Source organism: Hippopotamus amphibius, chromosome 13 (genome assembly GCF_030028045.1).
Source record: "Hippopotamus amphibius kiboko isolate mHipAmp2 chromosome 13, mHipAmp2.hap2, whole genome shotgun sequence".
Classification (NCBI taxonomy): domain Eukaryota; kingdom Metazoa; phylum Chordata; class Mammalia; order Artiodactyla; family Hippopotamidae; genus Hippopotamus; species Hippopotamus amphibius.
The window spans coordinates 97,351,262-97,367,613 of record NC_080198.1 but is presented as its reverse complement, the minus strand read 5'-3'; the positions used below and the strand labels follow the sequence as shown (position 1 = coordinate 97,367,613).

Below are 16,352 nucleotides of genomic sequence, written 5' to 3'. Positions count from 1 at the left end.
AGACATCCTGCAGAAGATTATTGTTCTTATCCCTCTTTTTACAGATGAAGAAACTGGCTCTTGGGTTTCAAAGAAATGTTCTCATCTTCTACCCCCTACCCTTACTTTCTGGTAAACAAGACTCTCCAAGATCATCTTGTATTTTCCCTAGCCCAGTCCTGAAAGCAGCCATTTCTCTAAGAAGTCCTGGTTCCTTTTAGAGGACAGTAGTATTTAGAAACCAATGATTGTGGGTGTAACTCATACTTCTGTAATTGCTCCAGAGGCTGAACATCTTTTTATATGCTGATTGGCCTTTCATATTTCCACTTCTGTGAACTTGTATTCAAGTGTTTTGTACATTTGAAATTGATTTGTAGTTTTAAAAAAATATATTCCTGTTACTATTCCTTTGTCTATTATGTATATTGTAAATATCCTCTCTTCATTGTGGCTGGTCTTTCATTTCCTTTGTGCTTTTTTTTTTTGTTAACTCAAGTTCTCAGTCTTCATGTGGTCAAATTTATTTTTTCTCATTATAGTGACAGTAAGCCCCCTACACATGAATGAGTTCCGTTCCGAGAGCGTGTTCAGAAGTCTACTTTGTTCGTAAGTCCAACAGAGTTAGCCTAGGGACCCAACTAACACAGTCGGCTATATAGTACTGTACTGTAACAGGTTTATAATACTTCTCACACAAATAATACATAAAAAACAAAAAATACAGAAAACATTTTTAATCTTACAGTACAGTACTTTGAAAAGTACAGCAGTCCAGTACAACAGCTGGCACATGGGGCCTGGCATGGAGTGAACAGGCAAGAAGAGTTAGTGACTGGAGGAGGGAGAGGAGGTGGGAGAGGGTAGAGCTGAAGGATCATCAGCAATGGGAGACGGAGGGCCAGCTGCAGGTTCACTCACGCCTGATGTTTTTATTTTTTGTTTTCTTAATATTTATTTATTTATTTGGCTGCACCAGGTCTTAGTTGTGGCACATGGGATCTTCACTGAGGCATTGGAGATCTAGTTCCCTGACCAGGGATCGAACCCGGGCCCCCTGCACTGGGAGCACGGAGTCTTCACCACTGGACCAGCAGGGAAGTCCCTCACGCCTGACGTTGACGGCGCAGGTTCTGGCTCCTTGATGGAACCAGATGCACATTCACATCTTTGAAAGTTCGCAACTGGAAGGTTTGCATGCAGGGGACTTACTGTAATGCTTTTTTCTGGCCTGTTTAAGGAACTTCCTACCTCAGGTCATAGAGATAAAAATGTCTTTCACATTTAAGTCCTCAATCTATCTGTCGAAGGATGTGAAACAGGAATCTATTTTTATTTTTTTCCATATGTAAAATCAATAATCCCAATGCAATTTACGTAATAGTCAATCTTTTCTTTACTAATTTCCGGTGCCAGTTTTGTCATATATCAGGTTCCAGTGGGTAATGTTTGAGTAGATCTATTCTGGATTTTTAAATTCTCTTCCATTTTTCTTTGTTATTTGTGGGTCAATACCATTTTACCTTAATTACTGTCATCTCGTAAGTATGTGGATAGGACACGCGGATCTTCCCACTGAGTTCTTCGTATTCTATAGGATTGTCTTTGCTATTTGTTGGCCCTTTGCACTGCTGTATAAATGTTAGAGTCAGCTTGTCAAGTTCCACTACAAACTGTTTTAAAAATCTAGTTTTACAGACTTTGTCTTTTAACTGGGAAGTTTAATCCCTTCATTTTGATTGTGATTATTGGTAAATATTTAGATTATTTCTACTACCTTATTCTGTGCTTTTTATTTTTTATTTTTCACACTTTTCTATGTTTTCTCCCCTCCCTGCTCTCTTTACCCCATTTCGTTACTTTATCTTCTGCTAGTTTGGAAGTTATACTCACTTTTTAAGATTATTTTAAGTTGTTAATCTAGAAATTTCAATATGAATGTTTAACTTAAACTCTAAAGTTAATAAATATCCTTGCCCTCATCTTAGAGAATACAAGGGCATTAAAATACTCTCATCAATCCTGTCCTGACATATATACATTTTTTTCAGGATTTTTGTTTTACCTCCATTTTTCAACCGCATTGCTTTTATTATTACAGTGAAGACAATGCTTGTTGATTTATTCACAAATTTCCCATTTTCTTTACCTACCATTATGTGCTGCTTCTAGGATTTTCTGAGTGCCTGCCTTCTCTGTATATTGTTTAGAAATTCCTTAAGTGAGAATCTTTTGGTTGTAAATTCTCCCAATGTTTGTGTGAAGGGTAGTTTCACTGGATATAAATTACTAGTTTGATGGCTGTTTTCTTTTAGCCTTTCGAAGATGTTATTCCAATTCTGGCTTTCATTTGTGCAGCTAAAAAACCTATTAGTTTAATTACTGTTCCTTTGTGGATAATCTGCACTTTCTCTTTAGTTGCTTTAAAGATCTTCATTTTTGTTGCTCCCTATTATACGCCTGGATTTTAATTTCATTTTATTTATCTTGTGTAGGATTCATTGGGCTTCTTGAGTCAGGGAATTAATGTCTTTCATCAAATCTTGAAGATTCTCAGCTCTATCTGTTTGAATGTTGCTTTTCTCCTTTTATACACAATTTGGTCCTCCTCCCTCTATCCTCCATGTCTCTTAACCATTCCTTTATTATGTCTTTCATTTTTTTCTGTCTCTGTGCTATACTCTGAGCAATTTCTTTGCCTATGTATTCCAGTGTACGAATTATCTCAGTATTTAACTGCATGTAGTTTAACTCTGTATTTAACTATATTTGCTGTTACATTTAAACTGTTCAATTTCTAATTTTAACTGTTCTTTTATTTTTACAAGTTCCATGTAGTACTTTTAACACGCTGTTTGTTAATTCTAATAGTCTATTGTTCTTTTGTTATATTTTCAATTTTAAGCTTACTAAACATACCTATTTTATATTCTGAATCTGGTAGTTCTAATATCAGCAGTCTTTGTGTCCCAATTCTGCAGTATGTTATTCCTGCTTACACTTACCTTCTTCATAGGGACTTATTTCTTCATTGATGATCTTTTATATGTTCATGTTGCTTGGAACTTTCTAGGTGAAATGTTTTTGAGGCTGAGTTTAAAGGATGTTCTCTGAGAAGAATATAGGTTTGCTTCTGACAGGGACTTAGGGGCATTACTAACGGGGAATTCTTGAAATTAAATTTACGATTAAAGGGGTTTTTTTCATTTTTTTTTAAAGATTCATTTTATTTATTTATTTATTTTGGTAGCATTGGGTCTTCATTGCTGCACATGGGCTTTCTCTAGTTGTGGAGCATGGCCTCTAGGCACAGGCTTCAGTAGTTGCGGCACGTGGGCTCAGTAGTTGTGGCTCACAGGCTCTAGAGCACAGGCTCAATAGTTGTGGCGCACAGGCTTAGTTTCTCCACAGCATGTGGGATCTTCTGGACCCAGGGATCAAATCCGTGTCCCCTGCATTGGCAGGCAGATTCTTAACCACTGCATCACCGGGGAAGCCCTAATTAAAGTTTTCTGGGTTCATACAGGGGTGTAAATTTCAGTCCCAAGTGTGAATAAATACAGATTAGTGAGTAGGAATTCTTAGGGGAGACTTTTTTTTCTCTTCCATCCAGAGTCAAGGCTGAGACAGGCAGGTTTCCTTCTGCAGGGCAGGGTATTTCCTAGTCTACCTGCCAATGATTTTACCCTTCAAGGATCCCAGCTCTGTGGTTGAGTCTCTAACTCAGCCTTCCAGGGTGCTCTAGCACCACGTGTTGTTTCCTGTCTCCAACGGCCTGGTGACCCATTGAAATGCAGCTCTCGGCATCAGGAATTACAGATGACCCCAGAGCAAACATTGTTCCAAGCCCTCACCCGTGTGGAGTCTTGCTTTCTTGTTGTTTTCTGTCTCTTGGTTTTCCTCCTCATCTTATTTCCATTTCAGTCATGATTTAAAACATGTTTGTTTTAAGTATTTTAGTCATCACTCTTGAGTGTTCTCTACGGGGAGAAGCTTTCTGCATCTCTACCATGCTAGAGAGAATAGAAGTCCCTGTTATGGTTTTTAATAAAAATTGATTCATAAAAAATGTAAATGAAATGTGGAACACAAGGTTTATTTGGGGTTTTTTTTTGGACATATCTATATCTGCAAATAGGCATATCATTACCTTGTTCCTAAATTACTATATTAATCACTTACTAGCAGCAATTACTGTCTATACTGTCCACTCTCCAAAGACAGTTATGGGTTACAGTGTTCACTTAAGACCAGCCCATTCAGCATGCAGTTCTGTGCATGTGAGACTGCGATAGGTATGGTGCTTTGCAGGCAGAGAATGATGCATGCACATGTAATGGCCTGGTATGGCCGAGCTCTGTGGTGATGGCCTACGAGCTGTACATACTAAAAGCTTAGAACTAATTTTTGTTTAGTTTGAATTTAATGATGCTTATAGCATCAAATATAACTGAGTAGTTATCTTGGTATAATAGAAAGTGCATGAGTTCTGAAGTCAGAGGCCTAGGTTCAAATTCTAGCAGAGTTACAGAGAATACATAATGAAAACATGTTTATGTAAGACACTGAAAGTGTAGAGTGTCTTCCAAATGTTAGTTTTCCAGCACCCAGTGTAATGTCAGGGACACAGTAAGCTCTCAATAATTAATTGTTCCCTGAAAGAATGGACTGAGGATTCTCATCCTCACTGGTACCTTCAGACTTTTCTAAAGAAAGTAAGCCGCATGGTACTAAAAAAGTTTTAATCATTACTTTAATCACTAATCATCTTGATATAGTTACTATCCTAAGTACTATGAAATATGGTAATTAAAAGGGCAATATACTGAAATTTTAAAACCTTTTAAGCACCAACACCAATTGGCTATGAAATACTTACTGCTGTTGCCTGGGGGTTGTTGGGGTAGGTGTCAAGGAGCTCCTGAGGAGGATTTAAAGGCTTGAGATAACGGGTAATAAAGATGGTTTTTCCACTAATGTCAACCACTGTTGTAAGGCACTGACGATTTGGAAATTTTAAGGCACATTCAGCTTGAAACTTCTCTGTTGCTTGAAGCAATTTCTCATCTTCCTGAGAATCAAACTTCAAAAAGAAAGACTCCATGAGGTTTGTATATGATTTTAGGAGATACAGAGAACCTGTTCAGACCCCATGGTCAACACGAACTCAGCGTGTGTCAGGAAACGTGATTTAGTGACCCCTTACAAAATTAGAATGCCCCGGTGTTCCTGAAGCTTTATTTAATTATATTTATAATTTAAAAATTAGAGGGATTCATTAAACATTTAAAATATATTCAACAGCATCGAAAGAAAGTAGTCAGCGGCAAGCAGCCGTATGGAAATTATTAATAAAGCAACATATGAAAATTGCACTATGGTGTACTAATTCTGATTGATGAGACCAAGCAATAGTTTTATATGTATTCTGATGTCAGTTTTAGAGGGGAGAGAAGCTCAGAAATCTAATATCTCTAATGCAAACCTAAAGCAACTCATGTTAAAAGGACAACAAATTTACAAGTATACATGGATGTGTTTAAAAGTTTTAAATCCATAACCAACGTACTAAATAATAGTCATGGGTCTCAAGGTAAAAGCAAAAACTCGAAATGTCCAAAGTATAGCAGTTGTTTAAAAAGTGGTTCTCTGATCCACCAAGAGCCAATTCCTAGACTTTTTAAAGTAACTCAAAGCAGATGAAGCAGAACAGATTTCAGTTGTCTCTGGACATATGGTATCATTTTTCCTTCAAGCCATTGCTAAAAAGTAGCATGAAAAAAGCAGATATTTAAATGTTTTTATAAGATTTTTGTTTAGTATACAAATTTATGTGTGGTTGCTTACATTTCAAAGGATTTTAAGACAAATTCAAAATTTTATTAGAAAATCAATTTTTACGTAGCATTTACATTCTAGGCAGTGCTTGAAAGTTGTTTGTTTTCGAGGAGGGAAATGCATCTTCATGCTCTGCTTTATTTATTTTAGCATTTAAAACTGCTGATATACTTGTTTACTCTATCTCTCTCATAGAGTAAGATTCTTGAAGTCAGGGATTTTGTTTTGATCTAGTTTTTTATCTTCAGTATCGAGGCTACTACCTGGCACATAGTAAGTGTTTAACAAATGTTGTTGAATGAATGAATGAGAGTGCAGAAAACATCCCATGACTTTTTTATGACTTTTAATAGCATCCAGAATATTGAATTGTTCTGGACTTCTCTTATATTGGAGCAGGACTGTGGCTCCTGTTTCTAATTTGATTGCTGTACCCCAAGAAATTGAGGTAGCTGTTGTGAGGATAGGTAGGATGGAGGCATCTCCAAAAGCCGCCTGTATGTTCTTCATGGGATGTGCCCTGACATCTGAATCCTAACGTTATCAGCCTCATCGTCATTATAACCGCCTGCTCAGCACAGTACCGAGACACAGTAGCTGCCGGATAGGTGTTACGAGGAATACGTGAATGAATGAAAAAGGTGAGCTTATAAGACTTTGGTGTGGGTGTGTCACAGACTCTAGGGTATAAATAATTGTAACTTTAGAAGGACTGAGAATTATGAAACAAGGGTGGTGTGAAGAAAAGCACACTTTTGAATTCATCCCTGTTTCCTTTAAACTCATTAATTTATATATTCATCCAATTATTTGAAAAACATTTGCTGAAAGTCTGAAGGGTTCTAGGCAGTCTGGATAAATGTATATGAAACAGACCCCCCAAGAGACTTCTAGGCTAGAGGAGAACATTAACAAGCAATCAGGTGCTTGACTAGAGATCCTATAGGGATAGACACCGTGTGCTGTGGAAGCATTAGGAGAGGCAGCTATAGGCGCTGTCCAGAAAGAACAGTAAAAACCTCGAATCAGTACTGACTACTTCCAAGTTGAAACAAGTATGTATGAAACTTTTTCTACCACTTGGACCTGAATGTTCTGCTGTGTATTTTGACTCTGTAGTCAGTGCTTCTTGGGAGCAGGGGCCATGTTTCAATCATTTTGTGTTCTTCTCTGCACTGAGCATGCATAAGTAAGCATTAGGTATCTATTAATGGTCATTAATACTTGTTTAGGCCTCACGGATGCCATTTAATGGATTGAAACAGTACTTTAAGGGGTAGTATGCTACGTTGGTAATCTAGGAAGTGCCCAGCAAAAGCTAAATACTAAAAGGATTTGGGTTGTTTATTATGAAACAAAGGTGGAACTGACAAATGCACAATTTAATTCAACACGAAATCTGGAAGATTCTTAACTGGCTCAATTCTTTAGCTTCTAGGTTAATGTACATATTTACAGAAAACTGAATGAGTTTATTTTCCCTTTGAATACCTACATTGTGACAGCTCCACTGACCAGAAATAATGGTCACAGTCACACTGTTTCTGTAAGAGGCAGCTCATGGATTTTATGGACTTGGAAACAGTGGAGGTAGCTCCCAGGAGGCAAGTGACATTCAGGCATGTGACTTCCAGATTCAGAGCTAAATAAGAATTTTTCTGACAAAATGAAATGGGCCTAAAGACAAAGCTAGACAGTCTTTATGAACTGCAGACATCTGTAGTTCATTGCCAAGGCGTCACACATACATTAGGACCCAGCAGCTTCCATGAGGTGTCAGAGGACAGAAGCAGGTAATTAAAGCCTCATAACTATTGACTGACGAATAGTAAAACCAAATGCTTTACTTTTGTTTGGTACCTTTTTAAGCGTGGCACTCATCTATCAGAAGCAAGAAAGAAAAAAAGAAAAGAAACAAGAGGAAGACTTCATTAAAAGACATAATCTATTTTAAAAAACTTTTGTTTTTACCAAGACAAAGTAAAGTGAGGGGTGTTAAGAGTTTCAGGAGTTGCTACTGATTTTTTAGACAGTTCCATGAGTAAATGTCCTTAAAAAATCATATGGAATGGTTCAGCATGGGATAGTGGTGGAGGGAAGACTCTAATCTGCGAATCCTGGCAGTTGCTGTTAAGTGAAAAACAGTTCCAGGTTGTGGTCCCTACTGTGTAGGGCAAGAGTTTCTCTCTCCCGAATAATCTGCAGGGGGCTCGCTGAGTGGCCTTTTCTGCCTCTGTGTGTAGGATGCCAGGATCCTGTCAGTGCACAAGTGCTCCTTATCAAGGAGCGGCCGGGTCTACACTCCAGAGGGTTCTCTTAAGCCCTCATGCTGGAGGTCTGAGAGAAATGCCACAGACAGCCACAGCGGGGCAGTGAAAAGCCACCGAAGGCAGCAGCTGACAGCTTAGGCATCTCGTTTTAATGAAGGAAGGCCCTAGGACGCTTAAAACTCCTGCAATAGGAGGTCAGTGCCCGGGAAGAATGCCAAGTGCAAAGGCACCTTTGGTTTTAAGCTTTTCAGCCCCATCACTGACTGCTCTCCCATGGCTGGAAGCTCACCTCCAGATGGGGTACTAGCTGACCGCTTTTGCTTCTGCTAAGAATACACAGAAATAGCAAAATCATCTCTTCTCTGGGAGCATTCCTCTGTGTAAATGTGCTTTTTGACTCTCTTGAATTTATACATGAAGAAAAACATTCCGAACGTTTCCCTTCCTAGAAATATTTGAAATGTATATATTCTAACATGTTTTTTAGGAGAACATATTTGTCACAGCTTTAGTGACAAAGGCCAGCATATAAGATTAATCTGAATCTCGTAGATTTGTTTTTCCAACAATCCTTCATGCTTTCCTGTAAATGCCTTGCAAATAGGAAACACTGATAGTATTTTTCTCTGTGAACCAAATTGTAATACTGCAAAAGAAAGAGAGGAATGGGCTCATTCTTTTTCATCTCCATCTGAGCCTTAATTACAGTGGATAAAGTAAAGAGTCAACATAATAATATGTGCGGTATAGCTTAGTAGTTAACAGTTTGGAATTTTTATTCGCCTTTTTATGCTGCTAAACTCCCAGTGCCTAAAAAATCCCTGTCGCATAGAAGATGCTCAGTAAATATCTGTTGAATATATATGATTTAAAGTCAGACAGATGTTTAATTGTTAGCTCTGCCAGCTGCTGCCCGGGTGAACTTGGATAGTTGAGCCCCATTTCCCTCATCTCCTGGTTGAAGACCCAACATACAAGACAACCGTGAGTATTAAGAGAGAGGACATATGTCAATGACAGGTGGTTGTTATTACTACATTAGTTTATAATAATAAAAGCTCATGACAGTCTTTCTCCCAAGTCCGGCGAGGGCAGTATGCATCAACCCTGCACCAGCATGTTACATGAAGAAAGTGTCTCCCATCTCTGAAGGTTGGTAAACAGTTGCTAACAAATAGAATTTCTAGAAATTCTTTTTTTTCTAGAGCTGTACAAAATTAGAGTACTTGTGCATAGATTTATTTGTTTCTGTCTGAAGCCACTGAAATGAATTGTGGTGACCCCTGAGGGTCGCCTGGCTTTATGATCCTACGAATTGATTCAATACACAGCACGACCAGGGATGTGAGGTCAGACTTAGAAATGCATTTCAGCACGCTTGCCAGTGTCAAGATAATAACGCAATCTGCTTTTCTACTTTGTGATACTTCATTTTCTACCCATTGAGAAAATTCTTCTAAAAGCAGAGCACGTTTATATTTGTTTTGCTTTGCTAAACGTTTAAATTGCTGATTGACCTAATTTTTGACTCAGTGAAGTACAAACCCACACAGCTGTCTCTCACCTTCATTCTGTCCAAACCGCAAGAGTAATAAGTGAATACTGAAGTAAGGAAACCTCTGCTTGTGCCGTTCAGTCCAATTTTATAAAAGCGTAGCCTAGCAAGCATTTCTCACGAATCGTCTGAGTCAGACATGTGATTCCAGAGAGCATGCAGTTACCTTTTCTCGAACCGACTCCCCAGGAACCAGCTGAGGCTCCAAGGTAATGAACAGGGTGATGTAGGAGCCTTCACTCAGGCTTCGGACAGCATCGAAACCCCGCTCCATAATCACACTTCGCTCCTTACTGTAGCCCAGAAGAACTGGGGGAATATCGATTTTAAATGTCCCATCGATCTGTGAAGAAAATACAATTTGGTAAACATCCTGATGCTTCTCCAACAGAAGTTCAAAGGCAAGTGTCGACTCCTCATCGTCTGATGAGTTCCGTTAAAGCTGCTTAGACTGGTATTCAGGGCCCACCCTGTCTCTCCAGGTTCATCTCCTTCAGCTTTCACAGTAAGGGCTCTCCCCTTCCCTGCCTTCTTTGCTTGGTTCAGCAGAGCGTGTACTAGTTATGCAAGTTGATACCAACACTAGGTTGCCTGGGTTCAAATCCTGGATTAAACTCCAAGTGACTCAGCTTGTGCATTTGTAAAAAGGAGATGATAATAGTATCTACTTGGTGGGGTGAGTATGTGTGCTGAATGGGCTAATAGATGTAAAACACTAAGAAAAATGCCTGTCCAAAGATAGGTGCTCAGTAAGTGTTAGTTGGCAGCCTGTCCCCTTGTCTGGGATGCGCCAGTTTCCCATCTCCACCTTTCAGAATCTTAATCATTTTTCAAGGCTCAGGTCAGATGTTATCTCCTTCCTGATGTGTTTTGTTATCTCCACCAGCCTTACATACAACTTGCTGCTTTTATTTCTTGCATTGACACCTTCTGCCAGCCTTTATTGCTGTGCACATATTACTCTTTCAGATCATTGTTCTTTGGAAATAGAATCTGTATTGTGCTCTTTTTTGTATCACCCTTCTCCAATATATAGCAGTGTTTTGTATACATGGGAGGTGCTCAATAAATAGCTCAATAGGCTGAATGGATTACAAGCCACTCACATAAAATGATCTAACTTATGTAGAGGTTCATGAAGGCAGAACTTTTTACTCCTTTGTAGTCAAAGTAAGTTTAGGGAAGACTGTCTAGTGCTACAAAACTACTCAGGGCTAGAATTTGAAATTCACAGATTTCAAAGAATCCAATCTTTATTTCAGTGAATATGCCCTCTAGAGAGGAATGAAGGAAGCTCTTAGTTATTTTCCTCCTTACATTGGTGGAGTTCCCCCAAAGCCTGTACCCGGATAGATAAGAGGGTACAGGGAGAAGAAGAGTATAAACACAGCGCCCTATAAAGTACAGCTAAAATAACTGGGCACATCTGGTCTGGAAAATAGGTAGATGAGCCAGGAGGGAATGGTCACTGTCTCCAAATAGTTGAAGTGTAAGAATTTAAGACAGAGTGTCTCGGGACTTCCCTGGTGGCACAGTGGTTAAGAATTCGCCTGCCAATGCAGGCGACACAGGTTCAATCCCTGGGCTGGGAAGATCCCACGTGCCGTGGAGCAACTAAGCCTGTGCACCACAATTACTGAAGCCTGTGCACCTAGAGCCCAAGCTCCGCAACAAGAGAAGCCACCACAATGAGAAACCCATGCACCACAACGAAAAGTAGCCCCTGCTCGCCACAACTGGAGAAAGCTCGTGTGCAGTGACGAAGACCCAATGCAGCCAAAAATAAATAAATAAATAATAAAATAAGTCTTAAAAAACAAAAGACAGAGTTTCTCACCCTGGGCACTGCTGATCCTTGGGGCTGGAGAACTCTTTGTTATGGAGGCTGCCCTGTGCATGGTAGGGTGTTTGCAGCATTCCTGCCTCAATACACTAGACACCAGTTGTACCCCTACTTGCTGTAATAACCAAAAAATGTCTCCAGATATTGTCAAATGTCCCCTATGAGTTCATTTAAGAGCATGAGCTTTGGAATCAGACAAAACTTTTAAAACGACAAATGTCATTCTCAAAAGCAACATTGAGATGTATAAACTCAAAAGTTGAATAGGTCTCTCTACTTTTACCAATCTCCTTTTTCAGGGATAAACCAATGTAAGCACGTTGGAAGTTGGTAAAAGTTGAATCCCAGATCTGCTGTAAACTTTGGGCCTTGAGTAGTTACTTACCTTTCTAGGCTTCCGTCTTTTTCATCTATAAAATGGGGATAATAATGCCTGTTGAGTTGTGAGGTTTAATTAAGGTGACATATAAACTAGCTAGAAATGGTATATATAATAATATGCACCTGATAAATACAGTTATTCCTATTACTATTACTGAATCAGGATTCTACTTGTTTTGTGTAGCTCCAAACCAGGACCTATGAGTGGGAGTCCCAGGGAGGATTTTAGCTTATGGCACAGTTTAAAGAAGACATTTATGACAGAGATATTGGAAAGAGAGCAAGCTACCTTATGAGGTAGTGAGGTCCCTACTTCTAGAGAGTATGGATATTGCCAGGGTGTAGTAAAGGAGATTCATTTATCAAGAAGGAGTTTGGAGTAATTACTTCTGAGTACCCTTCCAAATGTGATGCCAAGTAACATGGGCGGTTTTCATTTCAAATCTATTCAAACAGGGAAATGTAAAATATGTGGCAAGCCTAGAGCTGCAGCATCACCTGCAGGCAGTCCCTGTGGTCTCAGGAGGATTGCAATTCCAAATAACTCTTGAAATTCCAACCAATCCAAGCCTCTCAGATGTGAGTTTTGGTTTGGGCCTTGCTTGAGACTGTGACCCAGGCAGCATGTGCTCTGTGTGGTCATCACATGTGGCATTAAACCGTTCCCTCTGTCGCTGTGTGAGATGAACACAGTCTTTGGCTCAAAGCCTCCTGTTGCTATGGATTTAACACTGGGATGTGAAAGCCATTTCAGAGTCTTTGTCCCAGATTAGAGCTACTCTACCATTCAAGAATTGTTAACCTAATGGATCCCCTTAAGCAAAATTGTTAAACTCTGAAGAATGGTATCTTAGTTGATCAAGTCGCTACCAACCATTTTTCATTTTTGAAATAGTGAGGACTCTGGAAACATTAATGCACTTGATTAAATGGGCCATCAGTCGGCCTGATTGTTGTCTTCAAGTTATTTTCAGGCATCTATCCACTCCACTCTTGTCATTTTTAACGTTTCTACTTTGTCCTGCCTTCTTCACTTCTATTTAAAGGTTAAAAAAATTCTGATTGGGAAAGTCGTACATTAACTACTAACTGTAAGGAATATGGATGTTTCAATAAGTCATGCAAATATGACAGAAGGTCAATGGCTTTATATAGTGATTTTTATCTTTCCAATAGTGGCCTTTCACACAGGTTCTCTCACTGTTAAGGGTGTACTTCCACAAAGAGAGCTTTAACAGGAAAGATGGATAGAGCAGTTCCCTATTCCTGTGGAATTCTGACTTTAGATGCTTACCCTTGCTTGGAAGTATATCGTGCTAAACGGAATTTTCACACATCCCAACCAGTGTCTCTCAATGCGGGTGTGGATTCCACTTCCTCTTTCACGGTCATCCTAAAGGAGGGGTGGGAAGTAATAATTATTTAACAACTCCAGATAGCCATTTAATTAATTTGGCAGTAGGAAAGCAGCTGGATTTTAGCTGAAAGCACGGTAGGTTTAGATTACACAGACCTCAGTCACATTCTGGTTGAGACACTTAATTTGTTCTGTGACCCTAGGAGAGTCATTTAACCTCTCTGAACTTCAGTTTCCTCATCAATAAATTGGGGATTTAACAACTTTCTTTGTAGGGTTATTATAGAATTAAGACAATGTATAGAAAGCTCCTAGTACAATTCCTGGATCATAGTAGGCACTCAAATTGAAAATAAAAAAGCTGATTCTCTTCCTCCCTTTTCTCTCTCCCCATTTATACATGTCAGGTTTCAAACATTCCAAATTTTGGGACTCATGGGGCTCAGGGCAGGCTGCCCCAAAATATGCCAAAGTGGCATATTGATTATTTTGAATTCAAGTTACTTGAAAGACAGCTGGCGCAAGAACACGCTGACCCTCTTTTGTCTCCAGAAAGCAGGAAATAAATCTGCCATGGGAAAGGTGCCCTCCCTGCACCAGGGGGTAGAGAGACATCCTTATCAGCAGAGACAGGGAATCCAAGACGAAAGAGGCTGTGCAAACAAATCTTGCTATTTCTTTACCAAGTTACCCAAACTCAAACATCTTTGCCTTGTCAATTCTTCACAAATTTATTGTTTCTTTGTCTAAAAGGTATCAAAGCGGTCTGCTTTGGTCAATTCCTAGATCCTATATCTATGAGCCCTTTGTACATACAAAATTAAAAGTTGTTTTCCTCCCCCCGTTAATCTGTCTTGTGTCAATTTAATTATTAGAGCAGCCAAAGGAACCTACAAGCGTAAGGGGGAATTTTCTCCTCCCTGACAGGAGTTACTTGGTGGGTAGAGGATAGGAAAATGAATACAGACATCTTCCTCAAACATGTGAACTTACCTCTAAGACATCGTATAGCACTTCATCAAAAATGTTGATGAACACGTCATCTTTCACTGACTGCAGACTGGTGGTGCTGTAATCCCCGTTGGGGGCCCTGCAGATGGGCACCCATGATCAGGGGGTATGAAAAGAGCCAAAGAGAAATACTGAGCACTCAAATGTCCAGACTGGAAAAATACCCAAATATGAGCATAGCGGTGAGGGCTAACGGCAATTCTCTCATTGAAAGGATTTCTCTGGCACACAGACCCTGTAACATAGTACCTGTACTCAGATGGCAAGACACCGGACTGCAGGGTCCCTGCAGAGAGACAAACCCTTCTGCTGACCTGTCCCGGTGAACCTCCCATCAGCCCCCAACCACGGTGAGCTTTGCAAGGAGCCAGCTGGCCAGGGCAGAGCTGGCTCAGTGGACGGGTTACATACAAGGTCTCCAGCTGGTATTGGTTCTGGTATATGCACTTCCCAGGTAACTGGGCTCTGGAAGGTGCCTCTCTGTCAGACCATTTCCTGGTCATAAACCTCCTATTCCTATGTGGCTGGTTGAATGGTCCCTGCCTCCCACTCACTTTTCCCACAGATATGTAAAGCAAGGCAGGGGTAATCTCCTATAACATCACCTGCCCTGAGTCTAGCCAGGCCTGGGCCAAGCAGGCCTCTCCATGGCACGGCTCGAGACCAGGCTACTGCATCTATTTTGCTAAGCATTTGCCTTTAACTTTTCTCATCCTTTTTGCTTGTACTATGTATAATGGTGGTATCTGTTTCTCTCTTCTGACTTGACTAGTTATAATCCTTGCACAGTCTCTAATTTACTGTTTGGCATTAAGCAAGTCACCTTCCATCTAGGGGCTTCAGTTTATTTTCTACAAAAGTAGAGCACTAGACTAGATAATTTCTGGATTGCTTCAAGATCTGAAATAATGAGTCTTTTAAATATGTAAAATCATTTAATCAAAAATTTTAAATGCCTATGTATTTCTGATGAGGGAGAAAGCTTAACTTATGGGAACTAGGGAGCTTCAAAATTATTTAAGGCCTCCAGAGTTGGGGAGATGGGGAAGGAAAGAAAAGCAGTGCAGGGGCAGTGGGATCAAGGGGATGGGAAGTTTGGGCTATAAGAAGCCAGAGCCTGGAGAGGAGGGGGGGTGTCCCAACAATGAACCCACGTTTCCCATTTTATTCTTGATTGGAGTCACTTGTGGTATGAGGAAAACAAGCTTACCTAAATGGAAGTTCAAGTTCCTCATTCCAGCTGGGGTTCGGTCCTTCAGCCGTAGTCGTATGGCAGATTGTTCGCTGAAATGACACTTCTACAAAAGGACGCACTAAAACCTTAAAATCAAGAGCAAAGAGTCCGTAAGCAGTTAGTAGAATTATTTTGCTCTTAGCAGAGGTAGAATATGTTTCTAAATAGTGCGTTTCCAAATAAAATGAGGCAGAAAACAGACTATGAACTTTGTAGGCAGTTCTTAAAAACAGAAGGGGCAAGATTCTAAGTGGAGATCCAGCATGTGGTTATTTCACCTGGCCAAGGGGGTAGTCAGCACCGTGGGTTGGGCTGTGAGTGGTTGGAGACGTGGCACGCTTTTCGCTGAAGGTCCTTGAAGATCTTGATGGCTGCTGGAATTTGCTAGGAGGAAAAACATATGAAGGAAATAAATGACAGGGAAAGTCTACTTACATACTGAGCAGATGGTTTCTCCAAAGATGTATGGCGCTGGTGGCTATGGTGACAGATATTCTCTCTAAGCTTGTTGATACTTTAGAAGTCTTTTCTCATGCTCTGGTCCTCCCCAGTCACCTAGTGGTTACTAGAGCCTTCCCAACTTCCATCCTTAGGGCTGCATGTCTGGCTGGAGTAGAGGAAAGAGACCTCTTCTCTCTGCTGTCTCCTGGGTGCCTTTTCCCCTGTAATTGAGAGCCTCATTCCCTCTCGAGTAGCAGAATCTGAGCTTTCCTAATCAGCTTGTCCTGGCTCCATCCAATTCTGGTCCTTTGCCACTGTATTTTCTTTGAACCCGCACTCTCTAGTAACCTTGAGCTACATATCCCAGGTAAGACCTCTCTTTCTGGGCCTGCCAAGCGTCACTGGGAAAGGGTGGTCGGGGATTCCTAGCTTGAGTTAGGATC

The 16,352-nt window shown here is 40.2% G+C and overlaps 1 protein-coding gene across 7 annotated transcripts in view; it reads right to left on the bottom strand.

The window, feature by feature from the left end:
• CC2D2A (coiled-coil and C2 domain containing 2A) overlaps window positions 1-16,352 on the bottom strand; it is a 125,780-nt gene that overhangs the window by 13,429 nt on the left and 95,999 nt on the right. For all 7 annotated transcript variants that reach the window (XR_009048752.1, XR_009048751.1, XR_009048753.1 and 4 more), the window contains 6 exons: window positions 15,747-15,852; window positions 15,445-15,554; window positions 14,217-14,313; window positions 13,161-13,259; window positions 9,809-9,985; window positions 4,859-5,062 (listed from right to left, as the gene is read on the bottom strand). Coding sequence is in view for 3 of the 7 variants with exons in the window: in XM_057705476.1 (XP_057561459.1) it covers window positions 4,859-5,062; window positions 9,809-9,985; window positions 13,161-13,259; window positions 14,217-14,313; window positions 15,445-15,554; window positions 15,747-15,852 (793 nt within the window). In the remaining 4 variants the exon portion in view is untranslated. The remainder of the gene's footprint in view (window positions 1-4,858; window positions 5,063-9,808; window positions 9,986-13,160; window positions 13,260-14,216; window positions 14,314-15,444; window positions 15,555-15,746; window positions 15,853-16,352) is intronic.